The sequence below is a fragment of the Ranitomeya imitator genome, chromosome 5 (genome assembly GCF_032444005.1).
Source record: "Ranitomeya imitator isolate aRanImi1 chromosome 5, aRanImi1.pri, whole genome shotgun sequence".
NCBI classification, from domain to species: Eukaryota; Metazoa; Chordata; class Amphibia; order Anura; family Dendrobatidae; genus Ranitomeya; species Ranitomeya imitator.
Window position 1 is genome coordinate 100,956,750 of NC_091286.1, and position 24,908 is coordinate 100,981,657.

General features: G+C 45.3%; 1 protein-coding gene across 1 annotated transcript in view; it reads left to right on the plus strand.

Annotated features, from left to right (window-relative positions):
* The first annotated feature begins 11,031 nt into the window (after positions 1-11,031).
* CST7 (cystatin F) overlaps positions 11,032-24,908 on the plus strand; it is a 59,959-nt gene continuing 46,082 nt past the window's right edge. Inside the window, exon 1 of the mRNA XM_069768973.1 lies at positions 11,032-11,226. Within this exon, the coding sequence (XP_069625074.1) occupies positions 11,160-11,226 (67 nt within the window). The 5' untranslated portion in view covers positions 11,032-11,159. The remainder of the gene's footprint in view (positions 11,227-24,908) is intronic.

Here is a 24,908-nt window from a genome sequence, read left to right on the forward strand (position 1 = left end):
CGCATCTGGCACAGGGTGTCTAGAATCTGTACAGGGTACAATGATATCTCAAGACTATCAAGGGATTCTAGAGAGAAATGTACTGCCCAGTGTCCTAAAGCTTGGTCTCAGTCGCAGGCCATGATTCTTGCAACAGGATAATGACCCAAAACACACAACTAAAAACACCCAAGAATGGCTAAGAGGAAAAAATTGGACTATTCTGAAGTGGCCTTCTATGAGCCCTGACCTAAATCCTATTGAGCATCTTTGGAAAGAGCTGAAACATGCCGCCTGGAAAAGGCAACATTCAAACACAAGACAACTGGGGCAGTTTGCTCTTGAGGAGTCGGCCAAAATACCTGTCGAGAGGTGCAGAAGTCTTATTGACAGTTAAAGGAATCGTTTGATTGCAGTGATTGCCTCAAAAGGTTGTGCAGCAAAATATTAAGTTAAGGGTACCATCATTTCTGTCCAGGCCTATTTCATGAGTTTTATTTTTTCTTTTACTTCTGTGGAAGCATGGTTGAAAAGCAATGTCTGACTTTCATTAGTTCATTTTCATAGATTTTTTATGTATTATTACTTTTGTCAGATTCAAGTTATTTCTGTGACCATTGTGGGTTTTTCTGTCATTAAATGAGGGGTACCAACAATTTTGACCACGTGTTTTTGTGCTCTGTGTATTGCATTATTGCATACTATTTCTTACATCTAATCTATCCCTATAGAAAATCTTTGATTGTAGATGTGCACCTCTATCACAAAGCAGTTGGAGACCTTTGCAAGCAGACTGTTCTCAGCAGTTAAATATTCATTTGATAACTCAATTACTAGTGTCGGCATTAAAGCCCAGCAGGCATTTCATTAACAATTTAATATAAGGGTCATTAGATCCAGCAAAGACTCGCTTTGACCTATGATAGATCTGTATTACAATTCTAAATTGGAAATTACAGTTTGTGCCAGTTTTCATTTCTTGAGTGGCTAGAAATAGTGAAGGATCTTTGGCTAGGCTGATACACCAGAACTATACAGAGAAATATTTGATTCCCATAAATCAGAAATAGGATAGTATAAAAAAAATAAATTACTTTTTTAACAAGTAGGAGGCCAAACTTGCAACTCTAGAGGTTAAAAAGAGCTAGTTCAGAATTTTAAGTGTTATAATCTAAGCGTGCACTGCCTAAAGAGCTATTCAAGAAAGCAGCCATTGATTGCAGCCACAAAAATTATCTTAACACCTTACTGACATGTTGCGTTCGACGCAGTTCGGCCCAGTGTCAAAACGACTTAACAGAAGAACTACACAGCTCTCCGCAGCTCTGCCCAATGCTAGTGTGAAACCAGCCTTAGAGGGTTAACGATCTGTGAAAAAAAACCTTAGGTTACGGTAACACTATCAGTATTTGGTCACTATTTCACATCAGTATTTGCTAGCCAAAACCAGAAGTGGGTCAAAAATACAGACTTGGTGACGTGTTTCTATCATAGCTTTCCCCTCTGTTTGTTCCACTTCTGATTTTTGCTTACAAATACTGATTCAAAAAACTGACAACATACTGATAATGTGACTGTAGCCAAATACTTTTTCGATAGTAAATTTGTGAATCGTAAAAAAAGCTGTAATACTTTAAGGTCCGAGGTTGAACCCAATCAATTATAGTCTGTACCTTTCCAGGATCCATCTTAAACCCTCAAGCACATACAATGAACCCCAAAAACTATATTTCTTAAAGAGAGAAAGTACACTTTTCTAATTTAGCAAATAATTTTCCCTGAGTTTTTGTAAAACTTAACAAACATGCTCATGGTATGAATTCAGGTCAGATGAAAAAACTAGAATGTCCTCAAGGTATGCCACAAAAAACCTTCCACTAATATCAGACAAAATATCATTCATGAAATCTGGAATAACAGCAGGAACATGATCCAGCGGGTCAGGCAGCAGAAGGTCAGAACTCAGGACAACAAAATCAGGCAAACACTTACCAGGAAGCACAAACTACATCTGTCAGGGATCAAAGGCAGACAGCTCAGTTAAAGGGAACCTGTGACCCCCAAAATCGAAGATGAGCTAAGCCCATTCTGTAATGCTTTAGATAAGCCCCCCGATGTATCCTGAAAGACGAGAAAAAGAGTTTAGATTATACTCACCTGGGGGGGGCGGTCCGGTCCGATGGGCGACGCGGTCCGGCTCGGGGCCTCCCATCTTCTTACGATGACGTCCTCTTCTTGTATTCACCCTGTGGCTCCAGGCAAGTGTACTTTGTCTGCCCTGTTGAGGGCAGAACAAAGTACTGCAGTGCACAGGTGCCGGGCCTCTCTGACCTTTCCCGGCACCTGCACACTGCAGTACTTTTCTCTGCCCTCAACAGGGCAGACAAAGTGCGCCGGAGCTACGGCGTGAAGACAAAAAGAGGACATCATCGTAAGAAGATAGGAGGCCCCGGACCGGACAACGGCGCCCATCGGACCAGACAGCACCGGCCCTGGGTGAGTATAATATAATCTATTTTTCTCATCTTTCAGGATACATCGGGGGCTTATCTACAGCATTACAGAATGCTGTAGATAAGCCCCTGATGCCGGTGGCCGCAGCTCATTTTTGGGTGACAGGTTCCCTTTAAGTAGCTGGGTAACCTCCATAACAGAGAACACCTGAAGAAAGTCACCTCCAAGTCACAGATTGGACAGTTGAGCTGTCAATCAAAGTACCGACAGCCATGGGTGTACATAGAAATCATGAGGCCCCGTTAGCATAAGTTCTAATTGGGCCTCCCCCCAAAATATAATAATAATTGTGGGAGTCACAGAAGAGCAGATCACACAACTTTCCAGACTTTACATAGTAATTTTCTTCCTGCTGAAGTACTAGATTGCTCTTTCATCGCCCCCATACAGTATGATACCAACAAAAGTGCTCTCCAAACACAGTATTATACTCCCATGGTGAATTGCCCCACATTAGTCTCCACATGCACAATATAATGACCATACTGTACCCCTACTCAACTCCAAAGGCAATGTCAGGTAACCCCAACAAAGTATGATCCCGCAACTGTGACCTCTATACAGCCCTCCATGGAGTATTATGGGCCTACATACAGTATAATGGCCCTATACCTCTCCACACTGTATAATGGCCCGCACTAGCCCTCCAAATAGTATAATAGCCCCCACACAGTATGATGGACCTCACACAAACCTTCACACCTGCTTGCATACATACTGATGGCCCCACATATAGCCCTCCAAATATTATAATTGACCCACATACCCCTCCATAAAGTATAATGGGCCTCACATAGTCCTCCATATAGTATAATGCACCCCCATAATCCTCCATATACTATAATGCACCCCCATGCCCCTCAATACAATATATTCTACCGCCATGGTCCTCCATACAAAATAATGCACCCTCCATTGTCCTCCATACCATGTAAGGTTCCCTATGGTCCTCAATACAATATAATACACTCCTATGGTCCTCCATACAATATAATACACCCCCTTTGGTCTTCCATACTATATAATGCACTCCCCATGGTGCTCCATACTATATAATGCTATCCCCATCATTCTCAATACTATATAATACACCCTTCAAGGTCCGCCATACTATATAATACTCTCCCCATGGTCCCTCATACTATATAATGCACCCTCCGATTATATAGTATGGCTCACCATACTATATAATGCATCCCCATGGACATCCATACTATATAATGATCTCCCCATGGCTCTTCATGTTATATAATGCACTCAACATGGTCCTCCATACTATATAATGCACTCCTCATGGTCCTCAATATTATGTAATGCACTCCAATGGTCCGCCACACTATATAATGTTCTCCCCATGGTCCTCCATACTATATAATATACCCCCATTATAAAGTATGACTCACCATATTATATAATACACCCCCCATGATCATTGATACTATATAATGCATCCCCATGGTCCTCCATACTATATAATGCACCCCAATGGTCCTCCATAATATATAATGCACCCCCATAGTCCTCCATACTATATAATGCATGCCCTATCATCCTCCATACTATGTAATGCTCTCCCCATGGTCCTCTACACTATATAATGCTCTTCCCATGGCTCTTCATACTATATAATGCACTCCCCATGGTCCTCCATACTATATAATGAAACCCTCATTATATAGTATATCTCACCATACTATATAATGCACACCCCATGATCATCCATACTATATAATACACCCCAATGGTCCTCCATACAATATAAAACACTGCTTATGGTACTCCATACAATAGAATGCACCCCCCATGGTCCTCTACACTATATAATGCTCTTCCCATGGCTCTCCATACTGTATAATGCACTCCCCATGGTCCTGCATACTATATAATGCTCCCCCTATGGTCCTGTACACTATTTAATGCTCTTCCCATGGGTCTCCATACTGTATAATGCACTCCCCATGGTCCTGAATACTATATCATGCACTGCACATAGTCCATTATACTATATAATGCACCTGGAGCGCCCCCAAGGGCTAGGGGGTACTCGGTACTGGGTTCTTCGGTTCTCAGGGGGATGTCACGGTGGCTGACCCGGTCCGAGGCCCTAGGGACGTCCGTATTAAAAGGGAAAGGTCTTTAAAGGGGAAATGTTCGTGATGCCACCTGTGGTATTCGGTAAGAGTGACCGACGCTGCTTTAAGGGGTCCGCTGGGGTGATGTTATGGCAGCTAGATGGTATACCTTCCCACAGGTGAAGTATGTCCCCAGGGCTTCCCAGTGTGTAGATGGTGGATGGTGTGAGGTGCAGTGAAGAACGAGGACACAAGGTTGCAGTCTCTTTACCTTTACTGAAGGCTTCAGCATCCACAGCCCAGAGCACCAGATCACAGGGCAGGCAGAGTCTGGCCGGTTTGGAGGCAAATCAAGAGTCCCGTTGTCCAGGTAGAAATCAGTAGCCTTCCTCTAGCGCTGTGGTGTTGTAGTACCTTACTGCTAAGCCTCTCATAAATTCCTCACAGATGTTGTAGATGTTATGTCTCTCTCTGTCCTCCAGATGGCTAGGACAAACCCGTATGACCGGTGGCTTGAGGTGTTTTACAGGGACTCTATCATGCCCCAGCCTCTAAGCGGTGCCACCTTGCCTCCTGGGTGTGGGGACGGATCAGTAACGTGAAATTAGCTGTCCTGCCAGTCTCTGGAGCAAGGCATAAAGGACTGTTGCTCCCTCGGTGTTTCGGCTAGCGGGATCCTGCACCTCAGAAGGAGGCAGCCTGGGTAGGGCAGAACTCCTCCTAGTATCCACTCCTTTGCTATGACTTCTTCACCCTCTCTACAATACAATTCTCTTTTCGTGTCTCTTTCTTAGAAGCTGCCGCACTTAGGGCAGGCACAGCTCGGTGTCATTCTGTCTCGATCTCAGACAGGCTCCCACCCCTGTCAGGGACCAACTACCTGAGCAAAGCTCAGCCAGCAACTGCCTAACTTCCTTGCCAGGCAACCAGTTTTACCTAAGTGTGAAGAGTGCCCTAATAAATAGGAGCATAGCTCCCCCTGGTGGCCTGGAGTGCGAAATGTGTTGCATGTTTATGATACCTGGATTCGGTTGTCCTTCTTTGCCTCCAAACATAACATCACTCCCCCCTAGATGAGAATGATATTACTGCAACAAGCAGGACCCTGGGGCACTGCACACCCCCATGGTCCTCCATACTATATAATGCATTCCCAAAGTCCTACAAACTATATAATGCACCCCCATGGTCCTCCATAATATATAATGCACTCCCCATGGTCCTCCAGTTTACATAATGCACCCCCATGGTCCTCAATACTATATATTGCACCCCCCATGGTCCTCAAAACTATATAATGCTCTCTCCATGGTCCTCCAAACTATGTAATGCGCTGCCCATGGTCCTCCATACTATATAATGCACTCCCCAAGGTCCTATAAAATATATAATGCACCCCCATGGTCCTCAATACATTATAATGTTCTTCCCATGGTCCTCCATACTATATATTGCACTCCCCAAGGTCCTCTATACTATATAATGCACTCCCCAAGGTCCTCCATAATATATAATCCACCCCCACCAGTATAAGGCCACCAGTCACTTATTTAAAATAAATAAATAATTTTAAAAAATATATAATATGCACCCCTCCTAGTTTCAACAGATGCTCCAGTCTCCTGAGTGCATCTTGTGAAGTGCCGCACATGTCAGTACAGCGGGTGCACTGTAATTACGGTACTTCATCGCACCCGCTGCACTGAGATGTCAGACGCCGAGGAAGAGTGATGGGGTGGAAGCGTCAGCTGGAGGAGGACCTGGTGCGGGTGCTTACAGGATGAGTGCGAGTTCTGATGGGCAGATGGGGATCTGGTGAGGGCTCTGACACTGAGCCCCCCAGCTCACGGGACCCATTGCATTCGCGTGGCCTGCTCACTGAGTGGATGAATCGTGATAACACCCTAATGGTTTAACTACAATAGGAAACTTATTGTGCTCTTAGGAGCCTCTGTAGTAAACATTGATATGAACATCCTGATTAATAATAATAGTTTTATTTATAGATCACCAACATATTCCACAGCAGTTTACAATTAATTTACTACTTCTAACGCCATTTTAGAAATTAACCAAAGGCCTTCTGATTCTCATTAGGGAACTGATAGCCACAGAATACAAAGTGGTTTACACAAATGTTGTGATATTTTTTATCTGTATGTCTTACATTCCTTAACATTATAACACCAAGAAGGAAAAGTCATTGAACCATAGAAGTCACAGGATTAATAGACTTGTTAATGAGGTGTGAATGATGAATAAATGGCAATTAAATTGAGTTGTTTAAAAAAAAAAAAATTCAGTGTCACGTGCTGAAATGTATTCACTTGTACACATTGGCATGCTTTCAATAAGATTATTAATGGGAACATGTCAACAGATTTTTAATACCTCATCTAAAAACAACATGATGAAGGGGCAGAGACTCCGATTCCAGCAATGTATCACTTTTTTACTGGTTATCGCAGATGTGATAAAATCATAGTTTTCTCCAATGTAGGTTTAGAAGAGCTATAAATGCTGAGCCCTGTATAACCCTGCCCACACCACTGCTTTTCAGCTTTCTGTGTACACTGTACATTGATATTAAGCTGGTAATCAGTGGTAGGGGCAGAGTTACGCAGAGCAGGAGGAATAGCCTTTAGACACCTAGTTCTGTAGTAATTATCTCCTGATGATAATACACTGATATTATTGAAACCACAGCACATAGCCGAGTAAGAGACCCATTGCTGGAATCAGACTCTCAATCCTTACATCATGCGGATCTCATATTACATTGAAAAAAACTGCTGACATATTCCCTTTAATGATTGTCTGAGGAATGTTAAGCCACGGTGAATGCACTTGTACATGCAAAATCATCAAGATCCACTACTGGCAACTACTTTTGTAATTGTCGAGCAATGCCATCCGAGATGCGCTTGATGGGAAACAAGTCCGGAGACACTGCAGGCCTTTACAGCACCTGTAGACACATATGTTGCTCAAAGTTGCTCAAAGTAGCAAACATAACATATGACCTAGCATTATGTGGCACCCCAGGAGTCCGGTTGCCACAGTGGAATTGCCTCCCTCACAGGGGGTGATGTCATGCCTGAACGAGGTAACACCAGCATCCAACACTTTTCCTTACTCCAGAACAGAAGGGGGAGCCCTAACACCCTGTTTCAGGGGAGCTTCCCTATAAGTTCTGGCCTGGGGGCGGAGTTAGATAATCTGAATCTGAGTCCGAGAGGAGAGAAGTCGAGGAGAACCTGGGGAATGGAGCTGTAACCAAGCTCACCCCAGAGCTGGGCACTAGAAACCGGACACCAGAGTCCGTGGTTGCGCGGGTGTCTGAGGTCCCGGCAGCTAAATCCGGGGGGCAGGAGACTGGAGGTCTCCTCACCTCGCCCATCTAACACCCAGCGGCACAGCAGCGCTCCAGAGCCCGGAGCCGCCATGAAGGAGTGACAGCTGTAATAGGCTCAAGCAGCCTGCCATGCAGGTAATGTTTGATTCTAACTGTCAGACAGTGAGAGGAACTTGAGCAGAGCTTAAAGCAGCAAGGACCTGACAGGACAGCGCAGTAGGAAGACCTATGAACTCACCTGGCTAGGTGGATCCTAAATTACTTCCAGGCTGCCTGGATCTCCATTACCATCTGTTACCCATGCCCCGGACTGCATCATCAGCCATTGAGTAAAGGTAAAGAAAACTACAGCCCTTTTGTCCTCCAGTCATTTCTCGCACCCTCAGTCCTGCACCCCAACGTCCATGATCCCTTACAACAGTACCGGTAGCCCTGGGCGCCGCTACAACTGTGGGGAGCAGAACCATCCCAGCTGTGTCACCATCAGCCCCAGCGGTCCCCTTAAGCAGCGTCGGCCATCCATTGCCGAACACCACATGTGTCATCACAAACTAACTCCCTATGGACTTTAATTCCCCTTCATTTCACAGCTCCACTCCCCAGGTTCTGCTCGACTTCTCTCCTCTCCTCTCTAGACTAGACTCCCTAACTCCGCCTCCAGGCCAGAACTTATAGGGAAGCTCCCTTGAAACCAGGTGTTAGAGCTCCCCCTTCTAGTCTGGAGTCAGAAAGGTGTTGGATGCTGGTATTACTTGGTAAGGGGACCCCTCCTTGCTTCCATGCATGACATCACCCCTTGTAAGGGAGGCAATGTCACTGTGGGAACCGTACTCCTGGGGTGCCACATATCAATGGAAATATAGGGGACTTCCACGTTACTAGTAGCACAAAGGCTCTGCAAAAGCAAAATGGCTCCTTGCCCCTCAAAAGAAATTCAGCAAATTCTCTGCTCCTAAATCCTAATTCCCCCCTCCCTTCTGAGCCCCAGTGTGCCTAAACAACATTTAGGGTAAGTTCACACAGGGCGTTTTTGCTGCTTTTTTTCTGCTTTTTTTTCTTGGCAGGAAAGAAGTAGCGTCAACAACGCAGGTTTAGGTGCGTATTTGGTGCGTTTTTTGCTGTGTTTTTTTGCTGTGTTTTTTTTCTCTTAGGAGGATTAAGGGATTTTTCACAAAACCTGAAAACGTAAAAAAATCTTACACCCGGCCCATGCTAATGTCCTTGAATTTTCAGCAGCAAATAATGATACCTGCGTTTTTTCAACACCCATTCATATCAATGGGTGAAAAACGCTGAAAAAAACGCAGCAAAAACGCTGAAAGAATTGGCATGTTATATATCCAAAAATCACAGCAAAGCACAAAATACTGATCACACAAAAAACCAATGTGTGTGCATGAGATTTCTAAAATCTCATAGGCTTTGCTGGTACTGTAAAAAGCAGCTGAAAATTAACATTAAAAAAACACAGTAAAAACGCCCTGTGTGAACTTACCCTTAGAGCCCACATGTTTGGCATTTCTGTAGTGATGAGAGCCCACCTAACTTACAGGTGTGTGTCTGCAGAAGCATAATGTACTGGTCACTACAACTTCCTGGGGACAATGGAGGGAGGATTCAGCTCTTCTAGCACTTAGGGGGATATATGTATGTGGAGTCCACAAACTATTCTAGGAAAATTTGCGATCCAGGAAGCAAATAGAGCTCCGTCCCTCCCAAGTCTCACCATGTGGCTCAGCAGTACGCTACAGCCACATATGGGGTATTACACAATCAGCAAAAATTGTTGGACCCATTTTGGTGCCATTTTCATCCATTTTCCCATGTGAACATTTCAAATCTGGGGCAAAGTTTTGGTGGTAAAAATGTAATTATTTTTTCTTCAGTGCTCAATTATATAAAATTCTATGTGACGCACCATCGACCAGTAGAAACGCAAACTATGCGCGAAATGTTCGTTGTCCGTCCTGGCTCTTTTTTTTAAATCACTGCACCTGCCGCCATGTTGCTAGCAGTGTTAAGGTGTCTTTGCACTGGAGATAAAGCTTTCTATTTGGTGCTTCAAGACTACATCACAATTGTTATCATACACTGATGCACAACACTGATGACTCCGTCACCATTTTTTCACGTACGTGTTTAAACACGGAGGTGCGAATGAGGCCTTTGGCTGCGTTCACACATCACAACCACGTTGCTTTTTATTTTTCAGTTGTTAGTTTTTCACATAATTATTCTATCCATGTTTATCAGACATGGAACACGCACCATTTTAGAGTCTATGCGTATAGGCAATCACTCCGTAAAGAAAAAAAAAAAAGAATAGTGACATATTTTTTGTAAATATAGATCAAAATCACCCAATCAGATCAATGCATCTGTGATGAAAAAAAAAAACGGACAGCACACGGAAGCCATCAATGTGTTATCTGAGAGCTGTCTCTTATTACTAATAATGAGCACAATACTCTTGGAATTATTTTTTTTTGCATACTAGAGAAATGGACGGCACATCGATGCTAAAAATGGATAAGAAGACCAGAAATGGGTGAAAATCGGACCCAGCACGATTGAAAACGATCTTTTTTTTTTCCGTGTATAAAAAAATAAAGAAGTCTCAGCAAATAGCAGCCTCTAGAGGTCACGAGTGGGATTAACAAAATAACCGTTTCTGGCAAAAAGAAATAAAAAATAAAAAAAGGAAAATAGATTGAAGATAAAAAAAAAATCAAATAAAGAGACTCTGCTACCAGACAGCTCTTCATTACATGATAAATGTACAATTTTTACGCACCATATAAAAGTGGCAATTCCCCATAAGTCAGTGCAGTAGGGGTCTGATAGCCATCAACCTCATCTAGCCAGGAAGTGGTTAGCACATACTTGTTCTTTCTATAGGAGGCAGTGAAGTCATTACTGAATAGTCATTTCCAAATCACATAGTTAGGGATGAGTAAAATGCAATAATAAGATACAAAAATCAATTTATACTTTATTTCAAGTTTAGACCAAAATGTTATAGTTCCTTTTTATAAGCCTGGCCTAATTGCCTAATTGTGTAAATGAGGGCTTATTGGTGTCTGTGGAGCTGCAGTGGGCTGAGTGGGTAACAGGAAGACTGCAGTGCGAACCATTAGTAACCAGTAAGTTTCCACACACAAACTCCTCTTCCTGTGATAGCTGCGGACAGAAAACAGCACTTTTCTCATCATCTGCTGCTCTGTGAACTACAGGACAACATGGCAGCTCCCTGGAGCTTTGTACTCCTATTTCTAGCAGCCAGTGCTTCATCTGGGGCGCTCAGTGGTGAGTATACAGCGTATATCCCGTTATATCTTATATAGGACCTCAAGGCGGATTAATTACTGATTGGTTACATAAAAGCTTCATGTTGTTTGTGAAGGTTTTTATTGTTTTCTGTTCCTTTACTTGCCGTGACTCACTGTAGTTTTTTTTTTAATTATTGATCATTTTAGAACGGAGTATTTTATCATTGTAGAATATCCAACAGCTATACCATGATAAGGCTACGTTCCCACAATCAGTATTTGATGAGTTTTTTTTACATTGCAGATTTTCTGTGCCTTTTAGGTAAATTTAAGTTTCTTGCAATTTTTTTTACGTTGTATTTTTGACGCTGCAGTTATTGTTTCTTTCTGGTATGTTATGTTTTTACATAAAACTGCTTTGTTTTCGATACTTCATGATATTTTACAAAACTTCATTGATAGTTACTGTATGCTCTGGTTACGTGCGTTTTTGATGACTTTCCACCATACAAATAGCACTAAAACGTGTGTTTTTTGTTTTTGTTTTTTTTTTTTTTTGCTTGCGGATTTTCCACATCTAATGCAAGTCTATCTGCGCAGACAACTTCGTGAGAATCTGATGTGTTGAGGATTTCAAACCCGCAGGTCAGGTTACTCTGAGTAACTAAAAGCACAGTGGTCAGGAGAAGTTTATGAATCCTATCTACTTTGCGGGAACGTTTTTTGCTCAGCAAAAATATCAGCATCAGAAACTTACCAAAAACGCAGTGTTGGAATTTAACCTAAAGCCTCGTGCACACATTTTACCTCAGGATTTGTAAGCCAAAGCCAGGAGTGGGTGAAAAATGAAGAAATGGTGACGTGTTCCTATAAGGCTGGGATCACGCAATTGTATATTCTCTCATGCGAGATTACCGGGCCGATTTGCTAATGACACTTGGTTCAAACTCTGTCAGAGCTTAAACTGAGAGTCATCTTACTGCGACACGATTCTCTCACATGAGAGAATAGCAGCAGACTGTGCGGAGAAGACGGGAAACTTAATTTCTCCATTCTGTGTTTGCATATGTTGGAGTGCACTTTGTCGTGAGAGTGCAGTCCGATGTTTCACACGCAATCCATAGACTTGTATGGGTGCGCGTGATCCGATGGTCGGAGGCGACCGCAGTATGAGACGATTGTTTTCTCACTCTGAATCTGTATCAGAAAAAAAATTGCATAACTGCACTGCCCCGTAGTATAAGAATGGGCGGAGTGCTATCTAATAAAACATCGCATAGCACTCGGCTGTGTTATTTGGTTGAGTGAGTGAACCCTTAGGCCATGTTCACACAGTGCGTTTTTTACCGCGGAACCGCGGCGGTTTTGCCGCTGCGGTTCCGCAGCTGTTTTCCATGCAGGGTACAGTACACTGTACCCTATGGAAAACAGGACACACTGTGCACATGGTCCGGAAATTGTAAAAAAAAAAGACGCGCTGAATAGCTCCCGGAAAAAAGAAGGAGCATGTCAATTCTTTTTCCGGAGCCGCAGCGGTTCTGCACCCATAGACCTCCATTGTGAGGTCCAAACCGCAGTAAAACCCGCAGATCAAAAATATATCTGCGGGTTTTACTGCGGTTTGATGTGCAGAACCGCTGCAGCAGGAAGTGCGGGGAGCGGGCGGAAGTGCGTGGGCGGAGTGTGGCTGCCCCCCCCGTGTTCCGATCCCGCCCCCCCGTGCTCCGATGCCCCCCCCCAGTGCTCCGATGCCCCCCCCCAGTGCTCTGATGCCCCCCCCCGTGCCCTAATCTCCCCCCCTTATACTCACCCGGCGTCCCGGTGTCCGTCCGGCCGTCTTCTCCCTGGGCGCCGCCATCTTGCAAAATGGCGGGCGCATGCGCAGTGCGCCCGCCGAATCTGCCGGCCGGCAGATTCGTTCCAAAGTGCATTTTGATCACTGAGATAGGTTATATCTCAGTGATCAAAATAAAAAAATAGTAAATGACACCCCCCCCACTTTGTCACCCCCATAGGTAGGGACAATAAAAAAAATAAAGAATTTTTTTTTTTTTTTTTTCACTAAGGTTAGAATAGGGGTAGGGGTAGGGTTAGGGGTAGGGTTAGGGTTAGGGTTAGGGGTAGGGTTAGGGGTAGGGTTAGGGTTAGGGGTAGGGTTAGGGGTAGGGGTAGGGTTAGGGTATTTTCAGCCATTTTAACCCTAAAAAAATTCCTAGAAAACACACAGACTCTGGCTAGAAAACTGCATCAAAAAAACGCATCAAAAAACGCATCAAAAAACGCATCAAAAACGGACCAAAAAAGGACCAAAAAAAGGACCTGCGTTTTCTGCCAAGAGCTGCAGTTTTTTAAAAAACAGTCAGGAAAAAAAAAGGATGGAAATCCTGAACGTGTGAACATACCCTTATACTTTTCCTCAGATTGTTCCTAGTTTTGTCTTACAAATACTGAGGTAAAAAACTCACCAAATACTGAACGTGTGAACATGGCCTAAGAGAGATTAGTGGAAACATGAGAATTGTGCTATTAGAAGACGAGAATGAATAACTTGAACAAAAAGGCTCTCATTTTAAAGATGTAGCAGAGCTGAAAAAGGTAACTTCTGGAGCCTCATTTAGTCAGAGAATTTTCATGGATGCAAAAAATGATCCGAGTGTCTTCAGTATTTTTCATCTGAGTTTCGTCAGTCTTTAATCTGTTTGTCAGTTTTCACCATCATGTATAAAAAAATAAAAATTAAAAAAAAAAATAGCAAAATTCCTATTCACTACAATTTTAAACATGGACAGCACAGATTGTAGACTGACCGAGATTTTCATGGACACATATGCTCGTATAGGTAATGTGTATATGTGTGACTGCCATCAAAAACTGATATGCTGGCATGATTTTTTATTTTTTTTATTGCGGATATATGAACAACCCAATACATTATTATGGGTTTGAGTTCTATCCAAGAGAAACATGGATAGAAAAAGTACATAAAAAAGTGATGTCTGAATGAGGCCAAACCAGTCATTTTAGGGGGATGTTCATGCAGCGCCCCAGGGTCCTGGTCGTTTCAGTAATATCATACTCCTCTAGGGGGGAGTGATGTTACATTTGGAGGCAATAAAGGAGATCTCTTTACCAGGTACCACAAACATACAACACATTTCATACTCCAGTCCACCAGTGGGAGCTATGCTCCTATTTATTAGCAGCAAAGGATGAACAGTTAACTATTTATATTCAGTGTTCAGATTTCTAGATTACTGAAACAGTTCTGGCGGTAGCACTGCGGGGGCAGTCCTCTTGGATACTTGCCTTGTGCAGGCATGTACTATGGAGGACAGAGAATGAACTTCAATCCAATATTGCAGCCAGCATGCAGCCAGCGGGTAAGGAAAGGGTGAATCAAAAACCCCACCTCCATGGCTGAAGATTGTTCCCTCCAAATTCAGGTGACAGTGGCACTTTAAGACTTCCACGGTTTCTCTTTTCTGCTTTTCTGCCCTGGGGAACCCCTTAAAGTTTGGTCCGGGATTCACCCAGCGGTACACTGTCCGCTCTGCATATAGCTCACCCGGCAGGGTGGTGGGTGTAATTGGGGCCTTCATGAACTGCTCCATTCCCGTGGCCTGGTCCCAAGGCTCAAGACGTTGGAGCCGGTGGGTACTGCGGGGAGGTGGTGCTGTTATGGGGCCTATCAGCAGTTCCTCGGTCACCGTGGCAGGGTCAGCGTCCTTACCTGCCACTGCGGTGTCTTCAGTGCCGGTCGGTTCCACTGGCTGCAGCTGCAGCGGGGCTGGCGTTGGCTCTAGAAGCGGTGCAGGGAGCGGTGTTGGAGGCGGTGCTGGTGGATCCTCTGCAGACGTCGTCCGGTATGTGGCATTGGCGCTCAGCCGCATCTGCAGGAGCTGATCGATTAACTCCTCCACGCCAGCCTGCAGGAAGTCATGGCCAACGGGTGATGCCTGGATGCGGTGTCCCTCCAGGTGGCTGGGGGAGTCTTCGGCTTCTACCCCATGGTCTGGTTCTGGACGGCTGGCCATGACGTCTTCCACGTGGCTTGCTCCTTCCTGGTCCTTTTCCCGCTCTCTTCTCTGGGGGCGGTTTCTTTTTTTTGTCTCCGCCTGCCATTGAGGATAAGGAGGCGGATCTCGGCTGCTGACGGACACATCCTCAAGGTACAGAGATATTTAGACTGAGTGGCCATTATATTTCGCGCTTCTCAGTTCGTTCACGCCCTTGACGGCACGCCCTTCTTCTCCTGCGCTCCTCGTGGCGCTGTAATGGCGGCGGTTTTGGCAGGAATTCTGGCGGTCTTTTGCAATACACAGTCCTTTAGTAAATCACAGTTCAAGCACAATTCTGGCACAGTTCTTAGGCGCACATAACCCGATTTTCAGGCTTAGGTAGATCCTGTTCGTGACGCCAAGTTGGATCGCCCCGTCTAGGGCAGTGGGGTACTCGGTACCAGGTCCTTCAGGTTCTCAAGGGGGATGTCACGGTGGCTGACCCGGTCCTTGGCCCTAGGGACGTCCGTATTAAAAGGGAAAGGTCTTTAAAGGTGAAATGTTTGTGACGCCACCTGTGGTATTCGGTCAGGGTGACAGACGCTGCTTAGGGGTCCACTGGGGTGATGACTGACGGATGGATAGGACAAACCCGTATGACCGGTGGCGTGAGGGTTTTTCCAGGGACTCTATAACGCCCCAGCCTCTCGTGGGTGCCACCTTGCCTCCTGGGTATAGGGCGGGCAGGTAACGTGAAATTAGCAAGGCATAAAGGACTGTTGCTCCATCGGTGTTCCGGCTACCAGATTTCTGCGCCTCAGAAGGAGGCAGCCTTTGCAAGGCAGAACTTCTTCTGGTTTCCTCTCCTTTTGCTATGACTTCTCCTCACGTTTTACAATACAGTTCTGTTTGGGTCTTTTTCTGGAAGCTGCCACACGAGGGGCAGGCTCAGCTCTGTGGCCTTCTGTCTAGACCTCTGACAGGATCCCACACCTGTCAGCGACCAACTAGCTGAGCAAAGCTTAGATAGCAACTGCCTTGAGCGAAGCTGTCAGCGTCTGCCTGACTTTCTACCCAACTAGCACACTCCAATGTGATGCAAAAAGGGGGGTATTTAATATACATACAGTAACCACAAACGTTTCGGTCTGCAATGGACCTTCATCAGTGTGCTAGATGTAGCATGAATGGTATATACAGTGGAACCCCGATAAGAATTAACTGATTCGCATCAAAATGTAAGTTTTACTGGAAAAATTGCACTAAAACCAGTTTTGAATGGTAGGTCAGTCCGGCTAGCGGGAAAGGAAGAGACACGAGAGCCACGCGGTATATGCCGCAAGTGGAGTCCACAAAAGTAACCAGTTTGTGGTTACTGTATGTATATTAAATACCCCCCTTTTTGCATCACATTGGAGTGTGCTAGTTGTAACTATTCCACGTATTAAGATTCTGGGAACCTATATCTATGCACCTCCTCTTTTAGGCTGTGCTGAACATTTTCTATATCATCTAACTTTCTATCCAGACCACCAGTTTTACCTAATTGTGTAGAGTGCCCTAATAAACAGGAGCATAGCTCCCCCTGGTGGACTGGAGTATGAAGTGTGTTGGTGTTATCTGGTAGTGAGATCTCCATATTGTCTCCAAACGTAACATCACTCCCCCCCTAGAGAAGAATGACATTACTGCAACGACCAGGACCCTGGGGCACTGCATGTGCGGCCGCAGATCCAGGAGCAGGGATGGTGACCAGCAGGTACCTGACCGACGACGAAGTGACCCAGGACCATCCCAGGCGATCGGAGACGAACCTGAACTCGCCGCTGCTGGAGCATCCGGAGTTCTTGGATCCGCAGGTGGGGGAGCCGTGCCACCAAGTCCCGGACGCAGAGCCGACAGCAGTGAAGAAATGGAAGTCGGAACTGTGCAGGAAGATCGCACTGGAAGAATCGCGGTCCGGGCAGCAGCAGACTCCAGTGTCCTCATCAGTGGAGTGGACCGGCATCGGTGGAACCACATCAGACGCAGGTACAGAAAACGCCCCTGCCCCACCGACCAATCCTGCTCTAGCAACCGCTCTGATTCAGCTCCAGTGACCGCTCCTCATACAGACTTTGATCAAGCACCGGCCGTCGCTCCAGTTCCAGCGACTCCCTGCACCACTGACGACACCATCCTGCATCTAGCGACCGAGGGAATACCGCTGGATGTAAGCCCTGAGGGGGTGATCTTCCGCTGGGACACCCCGAGAGATGGGTTGAACGGGTCCTATATTGCAATCCTCACCTGGGAGGAGTATAAGCAATGCTTGCAATTCAAACGTCCTTTATTAGAACATGCAGCAAATCATCTTCACGGTTCAAGGGAGGGAGTGAAAGTAGGAGTGCGACAGGCAAGACGACGACGATCGTTTCGCGCTAATACCAAGCGCTTCCACGTGGAAGCGCTTGGTATTAGTGCGAAACGATCGTCGTCGTCTTGCCTGTCGCACTCCTACTTTCACTCCCTCCCTTGAACCGTGAAGATGATTTGCTGCATGTTCTAATAAAGGACTTTGAATTGCCACTGATTGGTGAGTGCTATTGCGTTTTTTCTATTTTTTTATTTACATGGACACTTTGTTTCACGCAAGCACCGCCTTTCACCTGATCGGACTATTTTTTGTTGGGAAACTCTCCACATTGAGTTTATAATCTCTGCAAAGTCGAGCTGTGCCGCTCACTTTTTTTCTTTTTCTGGTCTAAACAATGCTTGCTCTTACACTGGAAAGACCGGAAGGAGAAGGAGCAGAATGGCCAACGTATAAGACACTGACTGATAGGACCAAACACCGTAAACCGCGTCCAGCGATGCGGGGGACAGTAATAGCCTTTCACCCGAAAAGGGGTTGGGGCTTCATTCAGGATCCCAGGATCCTGGACTGCAAACGGAAGTCTTTGTTACCAGCTATAATGTGGAAGCCCATTTCCGGGACGGTCACCCTAACCGAAACTTGTGCAGAGGGGAACACCCGGACCTATACCCAGGGGATGCTGTGACCTACACTCTGCACCGGAATGGAAACAGATGGTGGGCTCGAGATGTCAGAAGATGCGCAGCCCTCATGGCGTCACCTGGGGCCCAGAAAGACAAACCCATCACTGAGACAGCAGCCGCTACCTCTGCTGTAGCAAATGCCCATACTCAAGCTATACAGACCTTCATCGCTGCGCATGACTTAACAATCCATGAAAGACAAACCAATGGTGTTTATCTGGCACCGGGTGTAACCTTGGATCCAACCCTTCCCAGGCTAGAAAGGATTCAGTGCCAAGTGAAACCCTGGAAGCTGTCCGATTAGTCATAGAAAACTGACTGTAAATAGTTCTTGGACTTTCTTTTTGCTGCTCTAAACTCGTCCAGGGTTATTTCTTAAAGGGGTCCCACGTTTAAAGGATCCTCAGTTTGCACAAGTTTCATCATTGCCTTAAGAACATTTGAATCATGGACAGTGAATGATTCATAAATTGTCTTCTAAATAGTTTGCACCTTCTTAAAGGTGCTTCCTACTGGTTTTACAATGAAGGCTTTTACAGAGACTGCCTTCAACAAAGACTGTTACTAATCTTGTTGTAAGAATTACTTTGCTTTTCAGACCTGAAGAAAAACCCGTTGGTGTGGCAGAATTCTGGGTCAGGATACACGTCTTGTAGCCCACCCAAACCCAACGTTGGGGGTTCATAACGGGTCCCTCGCATCGTTCCTGTTGTTATAATGTTATTATTGACTTGTGTATTGATTATTTTGCACTACCTCAGGAAAGACTTGAGTGCGCCCTTAAAGGGAATATTTAAACTGTTGTATTTGAGAGTTAATGTGATAGATAGAATTAAGTTTACATAGTCGATAGTATGTAGCTGATATTATAGAGTTAAAGTTAAATAGTCTAATATGATGTACTCTGAATAAATTGAAGAAAATGCAGTGAGTCCGTAGGGGTTGATAGACTGTTCTGCATTTGAATAAAGTAAGCCCGTGGGGGTTGGTTGAAATTTTGCACTTAGAAGAGAATACCTGTTTTGCACTTAAAGAAGAGTAGTAATAAAGGAAAATGTTGATTTGCACTTTGAGGTTCTACGTTAGTATGCCCTTAGAGGGTACTTGCACTTAATTGATAGTATACCTGTATGGGTAATTGTGTTTCATAGCTAGTTAATAACTGTTTCCTACTTGTATTAAAGTCACGCGCACCATGTAAATATGTTTTTGTTTGCAACGTTCAAGTGTCCCCACCTCCCATAAAGGGAAGCAACAGTTAAATCAATTTATTTTATAGCATTTCTTTATTTCTCTATTGCATGTCTTTTCGCTAATGTATTGATTTCTTTTCCCAGTCCCGGAGTACTGGATTTAACAGGGGGGGAGAGAGTGCAGCACCCCAGGGTCCTGGTCATTGCAGTAATATCATCATCCTCTAGGGGGGAGTGATGTTACGTTTAAAGGCAATAAAGGAGATCTCTTTACCAGGTACCACAAACATACAACACATTTCATACTCCAGTCCACCAGGGGGAGCTTTGCTCCTATTTATTAGGGCACTCTTCACAATTATGTAAAACTGATGGCCTGGAGAGGAAGTTAGGCAGATGCTGGCTGAGCTTTGCTCGGGCAGATGCTGGCTGAGCTTTGCTCGGGCAGATGCTGGCTGAGCTTTGCTCGGGCAGATGCTGGCTGAGCTTTGCTCGGGCAGATGCTGGCTGAGCTTTGCTCGGGCAGATGCTGGCTGAGCTTTGCTCGGGCAGATGCTGGCTGAGCTTTGCTCGGGCAGATGCTGGCTGAGCTTTGCTCGGGCAGATGCTGGCTGAGCTTTGCTCGGGCAGATGCTGGCTGAGCTTTGCTCGGGCAGATGCTGGCTGAGCTTTGCTCGGGCAGATGCTGGCTGAGCTTTGCTCGGGCAGATGCTGGCTGAGCTTTGCTCGGGCAGATGCTGGCTGAGCTTTGCTCGGGCAGATGCTGGCTGAGCTTTGCTCGGGCAGATGCTGGCTGAGCTTTGCTCGGGCAGATGCTGGCTGAGCTTTGCTCGGGCAGATGCTGGCTGAGCTTTGCTCGGGCAGATGCTGGCTGAGCTTTGCTCGGGCAGTTGGTCCCTGACAGGGATGGGATCCTGTCAGAGGCCTAGACAGAAGGTCACGGAGCTGCACCTGCCCCACGTGCGGCAGTTCCTAAGAAAGGACATGACAGAGAACTGTATTGTAGAGAGTGAGAAAGAAGTCATAGAAAAAGGAGAGGAAACCAGGAGTTCCGCCCTGCACAGGCTGCCTCCTTCTGAGGCGCAGGATCCCGGTAGCCGGAACACCGAGGGAGCAACAGTCCTTCATGCCTTGCTCCAGAGACCGGCAGCACAGCTAATTGCAAGTTACTGATCCGCCCTATATCCAGGAGGCAAGGTGGCACACACGAGAGGCCGGGGCATGATAGAGTACATGTAAAAAGCCTCAGGCCACTGGTCCTATGGGTTTGTCCTATCCATCTGGGGGGACAGAGAGAGATAACATCAATAACATCTACAACATCTGTGAGGACCTTATGAGAGGCTTAGCAGTAAGGTACTACAACACCCAGGCACTAGAGGAAGGCTACTGATTTCCACCTGGATAAGGGGACTCTGGATTTGCCTCCAAACCGCCTGCCCTGTGATCTGGTGCTCTAGACTGTGGATGCTGAAGTCTTCAGTAAAGAAACTGCAACCTTGTGTCCACGTTCTTCACTGCGCCTTACGCCATTCACAATCCACCATTCACAATCCACCATCTATACACTGGGAAGCCCTGGGGACATACTTCACCTGTGGGAAGGTATACCATCTAGCTGCCATAACATCACCCCAGCGGACCCCTTAAAGCGGCGTCGGTCATCCTGACCAAATACCACAGGTGGCGTCACGAACATTTCCCCTTTAAAGACCTTTCCCTTTTACAGCGGACCTCTTGAGGGCCACGGACCGGGTCGGCCACCGTGACATCCCCCTTGAAAACCAAAGGACCCGGTACCGAGTACCCCTTGCCCTACACGGGGGCGATCCATTCACATGTTGCGAATTTATTGAAAAACCACAGTGCACTGTAGTATAGTATTCTCTAAATATTATATTTCAACAAATATCATACATATTAACAATAGGCATGGATTTTACAATCTGCCGGATGTCAGTTCTTTGTGCAGAGATCATTCTGTATTTCATCCTTTGCAGATCATGAAAACTACAAGAAAATGCTGCAAAATCTACACTTGAATATAGTACTATAACAAAGTGTGCATTGAGTGAGAGCACTAGTGTTGATGGGATATATAATAAGTGCAAACTCAGAACAGTAATATAAACTTGGAGAAAATTGAGTTAGATGGCGCACAAATAGGAGATATTTGACAAAAAGTAGGATTTATAAAATAAAATATGGAGAAGTTAAAAAGAGCCACAAAGTGCATAAAAACGACATGACCGGGAAAATGCAGGCAGTATTCATCAGGGATCACATTAGTGAATAGCGTCGGATGCGAGATGCTAATGACAGTCGGCTCAAACTAGTCAGTGCTCTGTGCTCCGATCCTCTCTCATCGGAGAATCGGAGAAGGAGAGATTAATCTCTCCAACTTCTCTATTGCCTGTCTTGGCAATATCAAACTGAACTCTGATTACATTCGAGTCCAATATCTTGCATGCCCTCATTGATTTGATTAGGTATTCTTTGTATGAGATACGCTGCCTTTTTTTTTTTTTCCTCCAAATTGGCATGATAAAATATTCGCAGATCTGCTTTGCCTCATTGAATAACACTGGTCAGAGTGCAATGTGACATTTTCTCTACTATATGCCAGTGTGAGTGAGCTTTTAAGCTAGTGTAATCAGAGTGATCCAGTTCTCTTGGATGTGAAGGAAAAAACAATTGTGATCTCCTCCATTCTTTCAGTCTCTGAAAATCGAACCACAATTGGATGTCATCTGGATGCGGCCCAATCACTTATTTATTTTCCACGGACCCATAGACCTGAATGGTCAAATACGATCGGATGGTGCAATTTTTTTTTCCCTCGGACTGACTTGGGGACGAATACTATCCGCCAAGACGATGCATAGCATTCATTCAACTTTTACGGTCATGTGCATGGGCAACTATATTGTAGGTGGTATTGGAGTGCCTGCCAGGGCAGGAGTACTCTGTAACGGGTCTGGTCGCTCTTAAGGGACACTGTCACCTGAATTTGGAGGGAACAATCTTCAGCCATGGAGGCGGGGTTTTTGGGTTTTTGATTCACCCTTTCCTTACCCGCTGGCTGCATGCTGGCTGCAATATTGGATTGAAGTTCATTCTCTGTCCTCCGTAGATCACGCCTGCACAAGGCAATCTTTCCTTGTGCAGGCATGTTGTTGTGGATTCTGTTTTTGGGCTCCCTCTGGTGGTTACAGATGGTACTGGGTGACTTGTGTTTTCTGCAGTCTCTGGTGTCCACCTGTTCTATCAGGATATGGGAGTTTCCTATTTAACCTGGCTTTCTTGTCATTTCCTCGCCGGCTATCAATGTAATCAGCGTGTCTGTTTACCTCTGCTCCCTTCGCCTGTGATCTTCTGGACAAGCTAAGTTTTGATTTTCCGGTTCTATGTTTTGTTTTCATTTTGTCTTAGTCCAGCTTGCAGTTATGTGATCCTTGCTGCTGGTAGCTCTAGTGGGCTGAAATTACTCCTCATGTTCCATGAGTTGGCACATGAGTTCATGTAATTTCAGGATGGTTTTTTGAAGGGTTTTTCGCTGACCGCGCAGTTCACTTTTGTATCCTCTGCTATCTAGCTTTAGCGGGCCTCATTTTTGCTGATTCTGTTTTCATCTCTACGTTTGTGATTTCCTCTCATTTCACCGTTATTACATGTGAGGGGCTGCTATTTCTGTGGGGTGTTTCTCTGGAGGCAAGTGAGGTCTGTATTTCTTCTTATAGGGGAAGTTAGTTCTTCGGCTGGAGCGAGACGTCTAGGATCATCGTAGGCACGTTCCCCGGCTACTGCTAGTTGTGTGGTTAGGTTTAGGAGCGCGGTCAGCTCAGTTTCCATCACCCTAGAGCTTGTTTTGTATTTATGCTTGTCCTTTTGTGATCCCCTGCCATTGGGATCATGACAGTATAGCCGGCCCGAAAGTGGTAATCGTATTGGCTGAAGTAGGAGGAAAAGTAGTCTGAGGAAGTTGCTGCTAAGGTTCAAAATGTACAAAATTTTGTTGTACATGCTCCTATGTCTGAACCTAGAATTCCTATCCCAGAGTTTTTTTCTGGAGATAGATCTAGTTTTCTGAATTTTAGGAGCAATTGCAAGTTGTTTCTTTCTTTGAAATCTCGCTCCTCTGGAGACCCTGCTCAGCAAGTCAAGATTGTTATATCTTTCCTGCGGGGTGACCCTCAGAATTGGGCATTTGCATTGGCACCAGGGGATCCTGCGTTGCTCAGTGTGGATGCGTTTTTTCTGGCATTGGGTTTGCTCTATGAGGAACCTAACCTAGAGATTCAGGCTGAAAAAGCTTTATTGGCTCTCTCTCAGGGGCAAGATGAAGCAGAAATATATTGTCAGAAATTTCGGAAATGGTCGGTGCTTACTCAGTGGAATGAGTGCGCCCTGGCTGCAAGATTCAGAGATGGCCTTTCTGAGGCCATTAAAGATGTTATGGTGGGGTTCCCTGCGCCTACAGGTCTGAATGAGTCTATGACTATGGCTATTCAGATTGATCGGCGTTTACGGGAGCGCAAACCTGTGCACCATTTGGCGGTGTCTTCTGAACAGGCACCTGAGACAATGCAATGTGATAGAATTCAGTCCAGAAGTGAACGGCAAAACTATAGACGGAAAAATGGGTTGTGTTTTTATTGTGGTGATTCAGCTCATGTTATATCAGCATGCTCTAAACGCACAAAAAAGGTTGATAAGTCTGTTGCCATTAGTACTTTACAGTCTAAGTTCATTCTGTCTGTGACTCTGATTTGTTCATTATCAGCCATTTCCGTCGATGCCTATGTGGATTCAGGCGCTGCCCTGAGTCTTATGGATTGGTCATTTGCCAACCGCTGTGGGTTTAGTCTGGAGCCTCTGGAAGTCCCTATTCCTTTGAAAGGAATTGACTCTACACCTTTGGTTATGAACAAACCTCAGTACTGGACACAAGTGACCATGCGTATGACTCCCGTTCATCAGGAGGTGATTCGCTTCCTGGTACTGTATAATTTACATGATGTCTCAGTGCTTGGTCTGCCATGGTTACAAACTCATAACCCAGTCTTGGACTGGAAAACGATGTCTGTGTTAAGCTGGGGATGTCAGGGGGTTCATGATTATGCACCTCCGATTTCTATCGCTTCATCTACTCCTTCTGAGGTTCCTGTATTTTTGTCTGATTATCGGGATGTTTTTGAGGAGCCTAAGCTCAATTCGCTTCCTCCTCACAGGGATTGCGATTGTGCTATAGATTTGATTCCTGGCAGTAAATTTCCTAAAGGACGTTTGTTCAATCTGTCAGTGCCAGAGCATACTGCTATGCGGGATTATGTTAAGGAGTCCTTGGAAAAGGGTCATATCCGTCCATCTTCGTCCCCTTTGGGAGCAGGTTTTTTTTTCGTGGCTAAAAAAGATGGTTCCTTGAGGCCTTGTATAGATTACCGTCTTTTGAATAAGATTACAGTCAAATATCAGTATCCTTTGCCATT